Source organism: Dasypus novemcinctus, chromosome 1 (genome assembly GCF_030445035.2).
Source record: "Dasypus novemcinctus isolate mDasNov1 chromosome 1, mDasNov1.1.hap2, whole genome shotgun sequence".
NCBI classification, from domain to species: domain Eukaryota; kingdom Metazoa; phylum Chordata; class Mammalia; order Cingulata; family Dasypodidae; genus Dasypus; species Dasypus novemcinctus.
This window is the reverse complement of record NC_080673.1, coordinates 37,339,190-37,355,793: the sequence shown is the minus strand read 5'-3', so window position 1 is coordinate 37,355,793 and position 16,604 is coordinate 37,339,190. Positions and strand designations below refer to the sequence as shown.

The 16,604-nt window shown below is 32.7% G+C and overlaps 1 protein-coding gene across 4 annotated transcripts in view; it reads right to left on the bottom strand.

Annotated features, from left to right (window-relative positions):
* Positions 1-16,604, bottom strand: part of MAP9 (microtubule associated protein 9) — a 53,164-nt gene that overhangs the window by 9,531 nt on the left and 27,029 nt on the right. For all 4 annotated transcript variants that reach the window (XM_012529160.4, XM_058279098.1, XM_058279003.2 and 1 more), the window contains exons 6-13: positions 12,553-12,646; positions 10,574-10,815; positions 8,167-8,237; positions 6,538-6,706; positions 5,738-5,827; positions 3,277-3,438; positions 2,975-3,120; positions 2,665-2,797 (exon numbers count right to left, since the gene is read on the bottom strand). In XM_012529160.4, coding sequence (XP_012384614.1) covers positions 2,665-2,797; positions 2,975-3,120; positions 3,277-3,438; positions 5,738-5,827; positions 6,538-6,706; positions 8,167-8,237; positions 10,574-10,815; positions 12,553-12,646 — 1,107 coding nt within the window. The remainder of the gene's footprint in view (positions 1-2,664; positions 2,798-2,974; positions 3,121-3,276; positions 3,439-5,737; positions 5,828-6,537; positions 6,707-8,166; positions 8,238-10,573; positions 10,816-12,552; positions 12,647-16,604) is intronic.

The window sequence follows — 16,604 nt, the reverse complement described above, 5'->3', positions numbered from 1 at the left end:
GTTTATTCTTACATGTTCCATCTTCTTCCCCCATATTTAACCCACTTAGGGTTCCACAGGTCTCTCTAACTACTGTTGATTCTACAATTTAGGTGTAGAAATAAATAAACAAGAAATAACCAAATGCTTTGAAATAAGATATATGAAGGGAGAAAAACTCAACTCTGAGATGAAAACATTAAAAAATCCTAATAATTAAACAGTATGGTACTGAAATATATACATTGAGCTTGAACAATGGGAAAGAAAATCAAGACACTGATCAAAAATATGGAAATGTATCATAGGATAAAGGCAGCTCTTCAAGTCTGTGGGTAAAAGATGGGCTATTTTATAAAAGATGCATTTGGAAAAAATAAAGTGAACTCACATTTCACACCATACATCAGAATAAATTCTAAGTGGATCAAATATTAAAATGTTAAAATATTAAAATCATAAAATTATTAGAAGAAAAATGAGAGAATTTAGTTTAACTTCAAATTGTGGAGATGGTTTTATTGACTATGACTGAAAGTCAGAAGCAAAAAGGAAAGATTGATAAATTTGACACCTAAAAATAAAAATTAAATTCATCATGGTATAAAATATTGTAAGCAAAATTGAGCAACCAATAATACATTGGGAAAAAAATTTGTAACATATCAGAAATGACAGGTTAATATCCCTGGTATCTAAAAAAGCCTCAAGAAATCATTAAAAGACCAGCAACTCAACAGAAAAATGGGCAAAGTCTATAAATTATAAATTTACAGAAAGAATATACAAATGGTTCTTAAAGAAATGGAAAGATGATCAATCTCAGTTTTAACCAGAGAAATCAAAATTGAAAATACCCTGAACAATATATTTCAACTAGTAGAATGGCATGGATTGAAAAAAAAATTCATAGCAAATGCCCTTGTAGACTATGGGGGAATAGGCCATTTCATATATCAATTGCAAAGCTACACAACCCCTAGGAAAGGCATTTTAGCAATGGCTATCCAAATTACAAATACATATACATTTAACCCAGCAATTCCACCTCTAGGAATCTATCCTACAGGTATGTCTGCACATGTGCGGAATGAATGAGAAACTTATTTACTGAAGATTTCTTTGTAAAAGCAAAAAAACTGAAATCCTCATATAATCCATCTTTTATTGATGGACATTAACAAACATGGCACATCCAAATAAAGGAGTATTGTGCAGTGATTAAGAACGAGGATGCTCTCTGAATACTGATAAGGAAACATCTTCAAGATGTAGTGTTATGTGAAAAAGGCAAGGTAAAGAACAATATACATACAGTGTGCTACTATTTGTATAAAAAGAATGAAAAATATTCATACTTTTTCTCTAAGCATAAAATAAATATAGTGGTCTCATGCTTGGATTGGAGGGAACTAGATGGTTGGGGCAACAAGGGTGGAAGGAAGAATTTTCATTATATATAATTGTATATTTTTTGATTATGGAATCAAGTGAATGTGTCACACAAACATATGAATGTATGACTTATTCATGTTCCTAAGAATATATTACTTATTCAAATACTAATTATTAAATGCATATTTATATTGATATTTTAAAATGGAAAACAATATTTGTTTCACAATTAAAAAGTAACTATAAATGAAATTTTTAAAATGTTAGTAAAGTCCAGCTAGATACTGTTTTTCCCAAACCTTATACTTGCTCTTTTCATTAAAAAACACCAAAATAAGATGTTCTCCTTTAGGTCATCAGAAAGCTTGAAAGAACACAAAAAAATGGAATAAATTTCTCACCATTAAATCCAATGTTACTGTGTCTTATCTAAGTTCTATCTAAAATCACCTGGCAGAACCTCAGTGGTACGCTTGTCTGATATCTATGACTTTCAATAAAAGAATCACTGCCAAAGAAGACTGGGCATCAGAGTAAATATGGGGCTGCAGGCGAGGAAGAATATTATACCTCTAGAGTTTCAAGCCTGAGCATTTCAAGTTATTTTAGAACCATTAATAGAAATGAATAAATTGGAAAAAGAGGAAATGTAAAAAAAAATCCAAGGTACCTTATAGGTACAAATGGTCAATAAGCACCAGACAAAAAGAACTGGAATTAGGGACAGAAAAGACAGAGATTGAAAAACAGATGTGGAATATCACCCGAGGATAGCTGCTTTACCTGTGGAAAGGGATGAGGACGCTAATGGAGAGAATGGAGATAAAATGAGGCTCGAGGATCCAACATTCAGAAAACATTTTAAGTTTAAAAGAAAGATCAACAAACAAGATGGAACATGGTCAAAAAGTCAAGGATGACAGCAAGCAGTGCAGTTTTAAAGGGACAGCAGAGATTTAAGAAAGAATTGTTAGAATGGAAATTGGAGAAAGGCAAACAATAAGCGAGGAAGTGTGTGTATGTGCATGCATGCAGGTATGTGTATTTGTTTACAACTTAGTAGAAGGAGTGATTAAAAACTATGGATGAGGTGATAAATTATGAAGAAAAGTTGTGGACGGAGGAGATGCAGGAAAGCTCTCAGACAACTTTTATAACCACCTAGCATTTGCTTACTTAATAATAAGTTCAATATTCAATAACCAATTGAATCTGATAAGTGATACGTACAAAAGATAAATGGGAACTGTTAACATATAAAACACAAGTGCATTAAAAAACAATACCTACCAGCCACCTTTCATATTCATCAAGAGCTTGTTTATCTTTATTTTTTTCCTCACTTCTTTTTAGTTCTTCCTTTCTTTTCTCATTTATTTTCTCTTTTTCTTTTTGCTTGAAAAAAGCTTCCTTTTTTTCATTCCTACATAGGATAGTATAGAACACTGGAAAGTTATAGGACAATAAATGATATAGATATCCCTACTTATCTTTGGCAATATTGAGAGTGATAAACATTAAATTTCAAGTAAATAAATTCTAGAAAAGCTTGAAATAGTAATAGTTTAAAATCTATCAAATATTTATTATTTTGGATTACCATTTTTTAACTGCAGTTAGGTTATCTTTCTTTTTCTCAGCAATAGATTCCTCCTCCTTTTGTTTCTTTGCTCTTTCATGTTCTTTCTCCTTCTTATTTTTCTCTTTAAGATATTCCATCTTTTTTTCTTTCCATTTTTCAAAAGCCTGAAAAATTTCAGAGTCATTTTATTTACTGACAACAGTTTCCCTTAACTTATTTCACATAATTCACTGAAAATGAAAAAAAATGACTAATCACTAATTTATATTTTAAGTGTTTAAAAATTATTATTAAGAAAGATATTCAGTGCCAACAAATACTTGTAGTGCTTCTTCTTTTTTCACAGCATTTTCGTCTTCAATTTTCTTCTTGAGTTTTTCTTCGAGCCGCTTTTTGGCAGCCATTTTCTTTGCTTCCTTTTCCTTCATAGCTTTCCAGGCTTCAAATGATGCCAATGCTTCTTCTCTCTTAGAAGCTCTTTTCTATTTTGGAAAAACAGGTAAACAAATATAGATGGATATAGATACATAGGAATAGATGCACACATTTTTATTCATCTTGACACTCATCATATATAGAAATTATGTTTCAAAGAAGATCATTTATTCAGAATGATTTAGATGAGTTAATTTAAAAAGTTACCTGAATAAAACTATTCATTACATTTCAAAGTGTTCTTTTATAAAACTCTGTCAAATATTGCTCTACCATTATTTGTGAGAAGAAAATCAATATATTTTTTAAGTATACAAACAAATGTTATCAAAATAAACTGTAATAGGCTGAAAGGTACTGTAAAATGTTCCCAAAATCATTTCATTAAAAGAAATACATTAGGAATGTTATAGGCTTATAAAGGAAGTTAGAGTAAGATAAATTAGCCAAGTTCACACAGTAAGTTGCAAATCTTTGGTCCGAATCCGAATTTGGACTACATCAAAGCTTAAGTTTCTCATTAAGCAAAATATCCCAAGTGTTTAAAATATGAACAAAACTGGAAAATATGTAGGTGACTGGATAGCAAATATATTATTACTTTACTTCAATCTAATCCTAAAACATAGTATGCTTGCCTTTTAATATTAACATTAAATGGCATAGAACCTTATGAAGGTAACATAGTTTAGAGCAGAGTTGTGAAGATTAAATGAGAAGGTATGTGGCACTGGGCAGAGCAGTCGAATGCTATAAACAAGACATGAGGTATGTAGGTACACTCCAGTTACAGCTGCCTCATAAGGCACGGATTTATTACAGAGCTGTTCTTTTAGAAATGTGTTTCCTGCTAAATTTTCTCTAGTACTGAACAGAAAAATAGAGAGTTTTTTCATGGTTTTTATTTTTGAAAATAGGAGTGGAATGAGTAAGTCTGTAGGCTATAGGGCAGGAATTAACAGAAGAGACAAAAAGTACAGAAGAGAATGAAACAAGACTCCAGCTCTGATCAACAGGAAAGGGTACAGGATCAAGGGCACATGAAGAGGTTGGTCCTGGAGATAGAGATAAAATTCAAGTAAGAAAAGACAAAAAATGAAAGTTGGTACCTGATGGGTAAATTGTAAATGAGGTCAATTTTTAAGAGTGAAGTAGGTAGTCAAAAGTAATACATTAAAAAACTCCAAATAATTGCAGTTGGGAATAACAACAAAAACAAAGAAAACGAAAATCTTCTGCATGCTTATGTGCCAGTTTTATAATATAAGTGCTACATTTGTAAATATTAACTCATATAATCCTAAAGGACAATCCTAAGGGTAGGTACTATTATTTTCCTTTCAAAGATGAGGATATTGAGAAATAACTTGCCCAAATCTACATAGTAATGTGGAAGACCAAAAATGAGTTAAAAAATACACATCTGATCAACACTGTATTCTCAGATGAGAAGTAGATCATAATTTTGTGGCAGAGAATATTAGCATGGTTTATTAGACCACCTCACCTCCTACCTCAATTCGTTTGGCAGTCCTAAACCACGCACAGAGAAAAATGAATCAAGAGCAGAAAAAATGGTTGTTTAGAAAGTTAGATGTTAGGCAGAAAGTGATTTAACATGAGAAAGTTTCTAAGGATATACATGAAATGACTGGCTCTATTAAGATGTGATAGAGACAGCAGTTGACAGATTGGTAAAGTAGAATGCTAGGATAACAAGATGGAAGTGATGATGATATTCAAAATTGTTTAGTACTCTTGAACAATCCATATTGATTTAAATGAATCCTAGGGAGCCCAAAGCAAATTTATAGTCAGCCCACTTTTTCCCTTCTTAGTATTTTGGGTAACACTAAACATATTGCTATAGTTTGCATCAGCAAAGTCAACTCATCCCAAGTTCGTCTCAAATTTAATCCAATCCAGGACTGAATCTAATGGATACAGACTCAACAGTAAACTGATTTCTTCTACTTTAAAACATTTTTCTTCAGTTTCAAGGAGTGCCCCATTAAAATAAATGATAAAAAATTTGGAGGATTGGTCATGATATTAAAAATAATCACTATTATTTTGTGTGGAATAGCTGAATTATGAAGTAATCAGTAATACCAAAGGTATTCGACATACAGAAAAATAGAAATGATTCTGCGCCTGTGTTTAAACGTACAAAAGTGATAATATATTTATATCAAACTAAAAATTTACAAATGACCAGAAAAATAAAAATAAGGGATCAAGTTTTTATGTTATTCTGACATTTTCAAAATAGTTGACATTGAAACAAACATTCAGAGATATTTTACTGACACAAACAGTACTTTTCACTTCATCATTTCATTATACCTGTTCATTTTGGATTCTTAAATTTTCACTTTCAATCCTTTTAATTCTGTGCATTTCATGTAAATATACATTTTTCTTTTCTAACCACTCCTATGAAAACAAGAAAAAGATTACATGATATACAGAGTTTTCCAAACAAATTTGAGTTTCTATTTTGGAATTATTTGATTAAAGCTTTAAAAAAAGTAAAACAAGTTTATAAATTCTAAATAAACTAGTACACTTTTTCTTTGTCTGATAATATTCTAATATAAAAATGAATAGTAATGAAGAAAACTCTATGTTACTCTTCTTAATATTAACAACAAACTTCACAGGTTGAATAACTGTAATGGTTAAATATTTCAACATATTTGTTTCTGAAATTCATATGTACCATTTTTTCTAAAGTTTATTATTTTGTTTTAGAATTCTGAAAAAAAATTAGTAAAATATTTTTCTGTGTAAGCACAAATCAAATACAAAGTCTCAGGAAAGGAAAAGCTGAAAAACTCTTTATTCAGAATAATATATAATTTTAAAAAAACATATATGTAAACTTTACATTTTTGCTTTTGCTATTATAATGCCCTGTTTTCTTTTCTAAAAAACAGCTATAATCATTTAAGCAAATTGAGGAAGCAAACACTTCAGTAAAATGGCTCTGGACTTCTCACATAGTATAAACAAAATCATTCCAATAAAATTAACTATTAAACCATCATTCCTGATAGTTAACTTTATTCTTTGATAAACAGGTAGAATTATATAAGTTATTAGTTAACTTTCTTCTTCTTTTTAAAATATATTTTCTTCTTTACCTGATATACAGCTGCCCTTATATTATCTGCACTGTCCAGTTCTAAGCTCTGTTTTTCTGAGGGCTTTTGATCCAAGACTTTCAAAGTCCCTAAATAGTGAGAAGAGGTAGTTGTCGAATGAGTTTTTCTCATAGAACTAGACTTCTTTAGGAATTCAGAGGTCATTAATCTGAAAGATTCAAATTAAATCAAGACCAAATATGAAAATTGCATTCAGTAGAACTGAGAACTATTAGAATTTGCAATTCCTACATTTGGAAAATGACATTATAATTTAATATATTATAGTCATCCAGAAAATGCTATAAGTGTACATCTTTTCTTGGATTAGAAAGAACCCCTATCCAATATAATTTAAATTATGTAGCTTTAAGTTATATAGCTTTCGCAGGGGTTCTTAACTTTCTTCGATCCATGGGCCCCTTTGCCAGTCAGGTGAAAATCATGGACGTCTTACTGAGTCCACACTATGCTGTGTAGTATCTAATAAGTATATCACACCTGCACCAACACATCCCCACAAGAATAACGGTTTTTTTTTTAAATTTCAATTCAGGCTCACAGACCCGTGGTGAAGAAACCCTGTTTTAACATGATAGCTCTTTTCTGGTATTTGTAATTATAACATTTTCAAAAATAGATGGACCTTATCTCAAGTTACCTGGAAAAGCAACATTAATAAACTAGAATTTAATCACTCTTTTAATATTTCTTGCTTTGTTTTGTTACATGAACCATTCTAAATAAAAATTGGAATGAATAGTAGCCTCTATTTCAAGAGGTGGTGGGAAAGTCTGGATCTCTGCCTACTTTCATAAATAAAGTTTTATTGTAACACAGCCACATCTATTCATGTATGTACTGTCTTTGGCTGCTTTCGTGTAACAATAGAAGAGGTAAATATTTACACTGGAGGTCATTTGCTCTGTGCAGCGTAAAATATGTACTATCTGACCCTTTAGAGAAAAAGGTCTGACAATCCCTGCTCTATTTCATTAATGAGAATTTAAAAGATTCAGGTTTTGATTAGCATTTATGAGTTAAGTATCCATTATCACAAGCATAAATTACACTACAGATTATCATTTTAATAAACAAACTTAGTTCAAAGAGCTTGAAGACTTTTAAGTACAGTTTTTCACACGGTGGGCAAAGGCAGTAAATGGAGAAGTATAATGTTGGACTTCAGCTTTATTACCACTTCATAGCTACAATTTAGTGAAAAGGCTCTAGACCGCTCACATATTATAAAGGAAAACAAAATTGAGGAGCTCTCTTTCAGGAGCAGTAGAGAATATGGGAGAATCCCTAATCACTGACAGTAGGAAAGAAGAAAAATGTCCCTCTTTAGATGATCCTGGAGAACAAAAGCTACTGCTGCATCAACAGCCCAGGAGTTAACACAAAGAGTTAATTATAGACTTAACCTTTTTACTAATTCTTTCTTTAGAAGAATATAATCAACTGAAGAGTGTTATCATGGAACAACTACTCAATTAGTCCAAAAAATCGGAAATTATGAGAAAACCAAGCAACATCAAATGGGATTTTACTTTACAGAAGTGAAAACTGCAGCCAGCTTTGCTAGAATGCAAATCAATACATGAGGGACAATAATATTTTTATTACCTGCCAGATGCACTAGATGCTCTATTATTAGTTGATTTTTCATTCTTGATATTTCCATCTTCAATTGCTTTCTGTTAAATGGAAAAAGCCACAGATGGATTAGTCCCCAAAGCTATCACAATTAGGTTTTGAGGTCAGACTGCCAGTAAGCCGTTATTGTTCTGGCACCGACCTGTCAAGCACAGGGGCACTGGGAACAAATCAGTGAACATAAGAGAGTCCCTGCTCTCAAGGATTTTACATTTTTGAGAAGGTCTGTTGACGATAAGCATGCAAACAAACGTGACCCAGGAGGAGATAAAACAACAGAGTGAATACAGTGGGAGATGGGAGTTGCATTAATGCCAATGGAGATGTTAGAAGGAGAATAGATTTAGACTTAAGAGGTAATTCAGTAGAAAGCAAGAATTACAAAAAAAAAACCCTTGCTTGTTTATTTCTGAAAGATTGTACTTAGTGATTATTTCAGGTAGTGATAACATAATAGCATTCATCTGTGTATAAATTATTTCATATAGGGATGAGTTCTGATCTGTACCTATGGTCCTTCTTGAAAATAAAACTGGACATGCATTTCTAAAAAAAGTATACATTTCTACTTCTTCTTTATTTTAAAACATTTGCCAAACTAAATACTAAACAGTGTATAACATTAAAAATGTAAAAGGACTGCTCAGCATTAGAAGCAGACCATATCCTGAAATACTGAAACAGCAGTTTATGTTGCTTGTATAAACCCTTGTGGTAATTTTTAGACTGACTTCCATGGTGTTCCATTGGCATGAGCACTACCATTGCACTCTGGTGTATAATAAATAATATTAGACATTTATCAATTGTTGATATAAATGTTAGTCCCTAACCACTTTTTATATGTTTTAAATTTTTGAAATTCAAATATACCTGCCATAACATAAAATAAACACTAGAGTATATCACACACAAAAAAGAATAAAGTCAAGGAAATATGTGTTATGATCTTGTTTATTATACCAACTTGCCTGTTATAATTTAGAATTATTTCTATTACACATTTCTTTTCTTTTTTTTAAAGATTTATTTATTTATTTTTTATTTCTCCCCCTTCCCCCTACCACCCCCTCCGCCATTGTCTGCTCTCTGTGTGCATTTGCTGTGTGTTCTTCTGTGTCCCCTTGTATTCTCATTAGGTGGCTCCAGGAACCAATCCTGGGACCTTCCAGAGTGGGAGAGAGGTGATCATTCTCTTGTGCCACCTCAGCTCCCTGATCTGCTGCTTCTCTTATTGTCTCTCCTCTGTGTCTCTTTTTGTCCCAACATCTTGCTGACCAGCTCTCCACATGGGCCAGCACTCCTGCACGGGGCAGTACTCTGCGCTGGCTAGCACTCCACGTGGGCAAGTTTGCCACATGGGTCAGCTTGCCTTCACCAGGAAGTCCTGGGCATTGAACCTTGGACCTCCTATATGGTAGACAGGAGCCCAATTGCTTGAGGCACATCCACTTCCCTCTATTACACATTTCTAAGATCCTGTCTATAAATGCCAACATACCCTTCTTTTTAAAGAAACTCTTTTACTTCACTTGGACAGATGGCTGGTGGTATTAGGTTGAGCATATGGGTGTTAACATATCCCTAACTTGGTAGTAGTGCTATATCTAAGAAAAGTAGGTAACGATGACACACTTAGAACCTGGCTCAATGAACCTTCTCCATAAACTTTAATATGAAGCTATATGAACATAACATCTTACTCAACTAAATTTTGGACTAGTGCTGCTGTGTACCCTAATAATGAGACTAAAATCAACAGAGATGAAGACTAAAACTGTTTATATTGCAAATGTTAAAAGGAGAATTCTCTGGCACAATTTAGTAAAGGGAGAAGTAACCCTACATACCATAAACCTGGTTATCAAAACACTATCATCAATAATATAATAATTAATGTTCCCAATGATGATCCTGTCCCTATATTTAAAACAGCATGTATGCAGACAACTATTTCTTAAAGGTGTTCATTAAAATTGTTAAAGTGTTTTAAAATGATATCCAAAGGAATAAATAAATTTCAACAATTCAAAAACTCAAAAGTTTGCCAGATAGCTGCATTTTTATAAAATGGATACATATAGACCCCTATACACTCATATGGGTAAGTATTCCTGAGATACTTAAAGTATATTGTGATGACTTATCTCTGATAATTTTTAATAAAACATTAGATTCCATTGCATTCACTTTAAAGTTTTCCTGAAGTTAAAATTCTACTGAATTAAATTAGAACCATTTGACAATATAACACCACTACTGAAGGATGAGTTTTCCACAGGTAATTCAGAAGTACATAAAATGGAACATAAAAAACTTAAAAGGTCTACTTTAATTTTTATACTGTTTTATAAAAGGTATAATTTTATATAAATACCTTTGTAGGTACAGTTGCACTGGTAAAGTTATTCTGTGATTTCAATATCAGTGGATCAGATGTTAAATCATCGTCTATAATCAGTTCAGCTTTCTTCTTTTCTTCTTCAAGGTCATCAGTAGTCACTTCACTTGGCATGGGTTTCTCCAGAGCAGTAGCAAAAAAGTCTAATGAAAAAAATTTCTCTCCATTTTCTTTTGATGTCAAAGAATTTTGTTCTTCAGTGAATGCTTCATTCTGCTCTATTTTGAGATAGAGTAACAGCACAAAAACCTCCTTCTGAATTAATAAGGTACATAATAGATTCATTTGTTTTCTTTTACATAAGGACTGTCTATAATCCACTTTGGCTTTCATTATAAAAATATGTAGAAAACTATATTAAACTTGGATAAACATTTTTTTCAAAAGTGATCTACAAAAGAGAAAGTGGCTACTGCTAATCTAATAAAGCATGTGACACATTCAACTAATTAGAAAAAATGACATATTAATAAATAGCATGTAATAACTAAACCCAAACAGAGACACACCCAAACCCCTCATTGATGTATAAACCAAGTTTCTTAGCTAGAACACAGACTGAGTAAGTAGAAGGTAAACCACCTCTATGCTACTACAGTTACCAGAAGTTCAGTTGTAGAATTGTATAGAGGCAGAAAAGAACCAAGAATTAATACATTTTTAGAAGGGCCCACCCCACAGAGAAGAAAGCTAGTGTCTAGTAAGTCCTATCACCACACATGATGCTGTGTTGCCTCTGATACCAAAATGAGCAGTAAATACAGGCCAATTACTTATCTTTTCAGTGCTCCAAGACAGGCTTAAGCTCTGGCTTAAGAGGATTCAGTTTTGTTTTTACAGGACTGCTTCTATTATTTTGACTCTATCACTCCTTAGAATGTTCAACAGAAATTACCCTGTGCTTTTTGTGGGGATGATCACCTTTCAATCCCATCAGGGCCAAGCCTTTCTCTTAACTATCAGCTTTGTTCATTATAGCCATTTTGTTTAAATTCTTTCTGAGGTAAGCCAGACTTAAAACCACTTTTTTGCTACAATTATACATTCAAATCTAGAAGAGCACTCATGAATCTTTATCTTGACTGATTCAAAGTATTCTTTGCACTCACAATTCAAAGTACCATTATTGGATTGTTTAGAGCTATTAATCAATCAGTGAAAAGAATAAGGACTTTGAAGCCAAAGAATCAAAATTATAGCTCCACCACGGACCTTGGGTATATTTCTCAATATTTCTGCACTTAAGTTTTTCTCATCTGTAAAAAAACAAAAATTATGCTACATAGTAAGCACTTAATGAATGTTAGTTACACATGGCAGTCCTGGAAACAGCTACGCCTTTTAGGTCTCATTAAGCTACAGGCCATAGCTCTAAGGAAAGACACTTTGTTAATAACTCACACTCACACTTACTATGCACTTACTATTGTACTGTTCTAAGCACTTTAGATGTATTAACTCATTTAATTCTCACAATGGCCCTAGGAAGTAGATTACCCTTATCTCCATTTTAATATACAGGGTTAGAGAAGTTAATTACTTGACTCACATTAGCCTGGATTAAAACCCAGACTGGTTTTACCATGAGAGTCCACCTAAGCATTACGCTGTTTTGCAGTCTACCATATCAACAAATAAATTATAGTAGTGCACATTTACTGATGACTCTATTTGTGCCAGCAGCTGCGCCATTATATCACTCAATTTTCACAAGAGCCTTATGAGGTAGGTATTATTATTATTAATTATTAGAACTTGGGGAAATCGAGGCACTGAGCAATTAAGTAGTGTATCTAAAAATTATATGGATAATATATTGCATAGGCAGGATTAAAACTCAGGCAAACCCAAACATTTTTCTGTAAATATGTAGAGAATCATTTCTTTAACAAATAGGATTCTAAGCAATACAGAGTTCACAAATAAAATAAGATACAATAATGATAGATAACCACCTTTTATGGAAGCTTTTTCCCCACATTTTGTTGAAAAGGCATCTCTAAGACATTCTTTAAGTGAGGATGATAGACTTGTTAACCATGGTGGGCCCTGTTTAAAAAAAAAAAAGTATCATGTAAGTTTTAGTCTCAATTTTTCTGGAGGCAAAAACATTATTAATACTATTTCCTAACTCTGAAATATGCATTATTAGGAGTCTGCTGCTTAAATACTAGTGGAGGCTAATATGCTTTACTTTCACGTCTTGATGTCTTGGTCACTAAAAGAGTATTCTAGTTTTTTACTTTATTGTTAGTTTTATATACATTTTCAGCAGTTTTCAAAACTCTTGTGCTCTGAAATCAAATTTATTATAAATATTTAAGGCAAAGATTTGCTGTCTTTTCCTCTAATTCTCCTTTCTAGGAAAGGAGGGGGACAGTAGGTAAACCATTTAGCTCTAAACGAATATTACTAGATGTTCATATGAAGGAAATTTATAAAAGCAATCAGAAATCTACATCCAAATGTTTTAGGATAGTAAAAGTACAAAGATTTCATGTACTAGCATTTTCCTCAAAATTATTAAAATGACATCTGAAATTTCTGTCTCTAAAATTTCTATATAAAATACCAATCTAGTCTAAAGTTGAGGTTCTAATGTAAGAAGTTTATTTTTGTTGCATTACTAATATATTTTCATTTTCTTTCCCATAATATTTTACGAGTGCAAAGAAAATTTTATGTCAAAAGAAAGGCAAAGGATCCATTCAGGAAGGTGGAAGAGGGGCTGGAATACTGGAATCTCTTCAAGATGAAAGGAGATTTTCCAGTCAGCAGCTTCTTGCCTAAGGGCATTCCTCAATTGGTGCAGCTCAAAGTGATAGAAAGTTGTAGCATTACTGAACTGGCTTGAGGGATCAGAGGATAGTCTGAGACTTGTAGAACAGCCAATAAGTTTGGGAAAATGGGGCAGAGGGCATGAACCCAGAAAAGAGGCATATAAAATTCACCAAATCCTGAACTCATCTATGCACGGCTTGGGGAAGACCTCAGAGGGTATTGTGAAACAGCAGCTGCTAGAAACTACTTGGTATTGACATTAAAAATAAATGGAGGGAAGAAGTTGTAGCTTGGTGGTTAAGCACCTGTTTCCTATGTACAAGGTCCTGGGTTCAAGCCCTGTCACCTCCTAAAAATAATTTTTTTAAAAAGTCACTAGAGCTATAAAAGAAAAGGAATAAACAATCAAAAAGCAGAAATTGTCAGACTTGATAAAAAATGGCATCAACATATATGCTATTTCAATAGATGTACTTCAAGAAAAAGATACAAAAAGGTAAAAAAAGAATAGAAAAATATACACTATGCATATGTTAATCATCAAAAAACCTTAAGAGACAAAACAGGAAGATAAGGAGTATTACCAAAGGTAGAGACATTTCATAATGAAAAGAAAAAAGGTCAATACATAAAAGGAGGAATATAGTATTGTATATGGGCCTAATAACAGAAACTTAAAGTATTGACAGGACTAAAGTGAAATACTGAGAAATCCACAAACATAACTAGAGATTTTTAACACTTTTGTTAATTGGTAGATCAACTAGACAATCAGTAAGGATGGTGGAGATCTGAATGACCCTGCCAACCATTTTGACCAAACTCAAAGTACAAACATTATATGCAATGCCTGCAGAACATATATTCTTTGCAACTGTGACTTTCACAAGATACAACTTATGCTGGGTCATTTTAAAAAATCTGAACAATTTTTAAAAGAATTAAAATCTTACAAGGTAGATTCTCTGAACAAAATAAAATTAAATTACAAATCAACAACAAAAGTATATCCAGAGAAACCTCAAATATTTGGAAATAAAATCATGTACCACATGCAGCGATTTCAAGCAATTTGGAGTTGAGCAAGGAAATATTTGACCACTAGGTGGCAGTAACACACAAGGTAGTTATTGGAAAACTACTATGAGGGGTTGCATGGTAGGGGAACTTCTTCAATGGATGAGATCTCCCAAAGGCTATGAGGAGCACGAATGAGTGGCACAGAAAGAGAAGAGGATTTTCATCAAAAGGAAAATAAGGAAATATCATGAACAAGTCTATGTTCCTAAATTAAACATCTCAGATGAAACGGACAATTTCCTTAAAAGAAAACTACCAAAGCTGATGAAAACACAGGCATAAAAATAGTAGGAAAAGTTCATTTTTACCCTTGCTGGGTCTCTGGTCCTGTTCCAGAGGAAGCAGAGTAAACCCTATGCACATACTAGGGTGCTTGCATGGTAGTGCCAATCTATTGGGTGGCAAGCCTGAAAAAGTGACCCAGGAAACTCATCTCCAGTGCCCCTCCGAACTTGCCATGCAGGAAGAAGCAGCTTGCTAATAGCTAAAGCAGTATAAGGAACAATTAAGCCTAGGGCAAAGGATTAACTGCTTTAAGACATACACTTACAATAGAAGAGAGGTAGCATTTGAATTCTTATAAATGGAGAACTTGCTGAAGACTCAAGGGAACAGGAGCCCATATTAAAAAGGCTGACAGGACTCTGTATTTCACTTTTGCCTCCATTGGTCTTCATGATAAGAGGGCTAAACACTGAAGAAAAGCACCAGATACTGCTAAGCCAATTTGCAAAGACTATGAGAGACGTTTTCTGTTTATTGGTTTTTGTTAGCTCCTGAAACACAAGGAAATCTTTGCTATAGTACTAGCTTGATAAGGAACACACAACTCAGGGACTAAATCCCACGGTTAACACATTAAAATTATTAAACTGTGTGTGCAACAAAAGATTACAAGACAAACAAAGAATCAGAATATGATGACTCCTCCAAAGGAGTAAGAAAAAATCTAGAAAACATGAAGAAAGAAAATCAGACTTTCAATATACCAGATTAAACTTCAAAAAAATGATCTTTGATACACACAAGTAGATTTAAAAAATATGGAGAAAGAACTAAAGGATATCAGGGAAACGATGAATGAACAATATGAGAATCTCAATACAGAGACAGAAATTGTAAAAAGGAGCTAAGCAGATATAATGAAATTGAGACCACAATAACTGAAATTTTAAAATTACCTAAAAGTCATCAACAGCTGATTGGAGCTGGAAGAAGAAAGAATTAGTGAGCTAAAAGTCAGGGGAATTGAAATAATCCAGGCTGGGGAGCAGAAAGAAAGAAAAAAAAAAAAAAGAACAGAACCTAAATGACCTGTGGGACACCATCAGGTGTACCAATGTAAGCATTATGGGAGTCCCAGAAGGAGAAGAGAGAGAGGAAAGGATATTTGAAGAAATAATGGCAGAGAACTTTCCAAATTTACAAAAGACATGAATGTATACATTCAAGAATCCAAGGAACCCCAAATTGGATAAACCAAAAGACATTGTTCAAACAGTTTAATCAAATTTTCAAATGCCAAGAACAAAGAGAAAGTTCTGAAAAACACAAGAGGAAAGAAACAGACATATTAGGTCCAAGAAAGTATAAAATTAAGTGTTGATTTTTTATTAGAAATGATGGAGGCAAGAAGGCACTGGAAAGAAATATTTAAAGTGCTGAAAGCAAATACTTTCCAATCAAGATTTTATAGCCTGTGAGACTGTCTTTCAAAAATGAGGGGAGAAAAAAGAAAATAAGGGAGAGATTAAGACATTACCAGATAAACAAAAGCTAAGGAGTTTATTACTGCTAGACCTGTCCTAAAAGCAATGCTAAAGGGAGTTCTTTAGACTGAAAGTAAGGGCAATAACAATGGATTGACATGGATTAAAGAAATAAATATCTCTGGCAAACATAATCATATGGATAATTCTAAATACCAGAAATAATGTGTTGCAATTTTTTGAATATAAATGCATTTTTATTTCTTACAGTTTGAAAAGTGCAAATGCATAATAAGTAATGATAAAACTAAGTTTTGGGACATAAAATGTATAAAGATATAATCTGTAACAAGTATGACAAAAAGGTGAAGGAATGGTGGGTATAATAACAATGCATATGTATGCTATTGAAGCTAGTGGGTATTAAATCAAATATA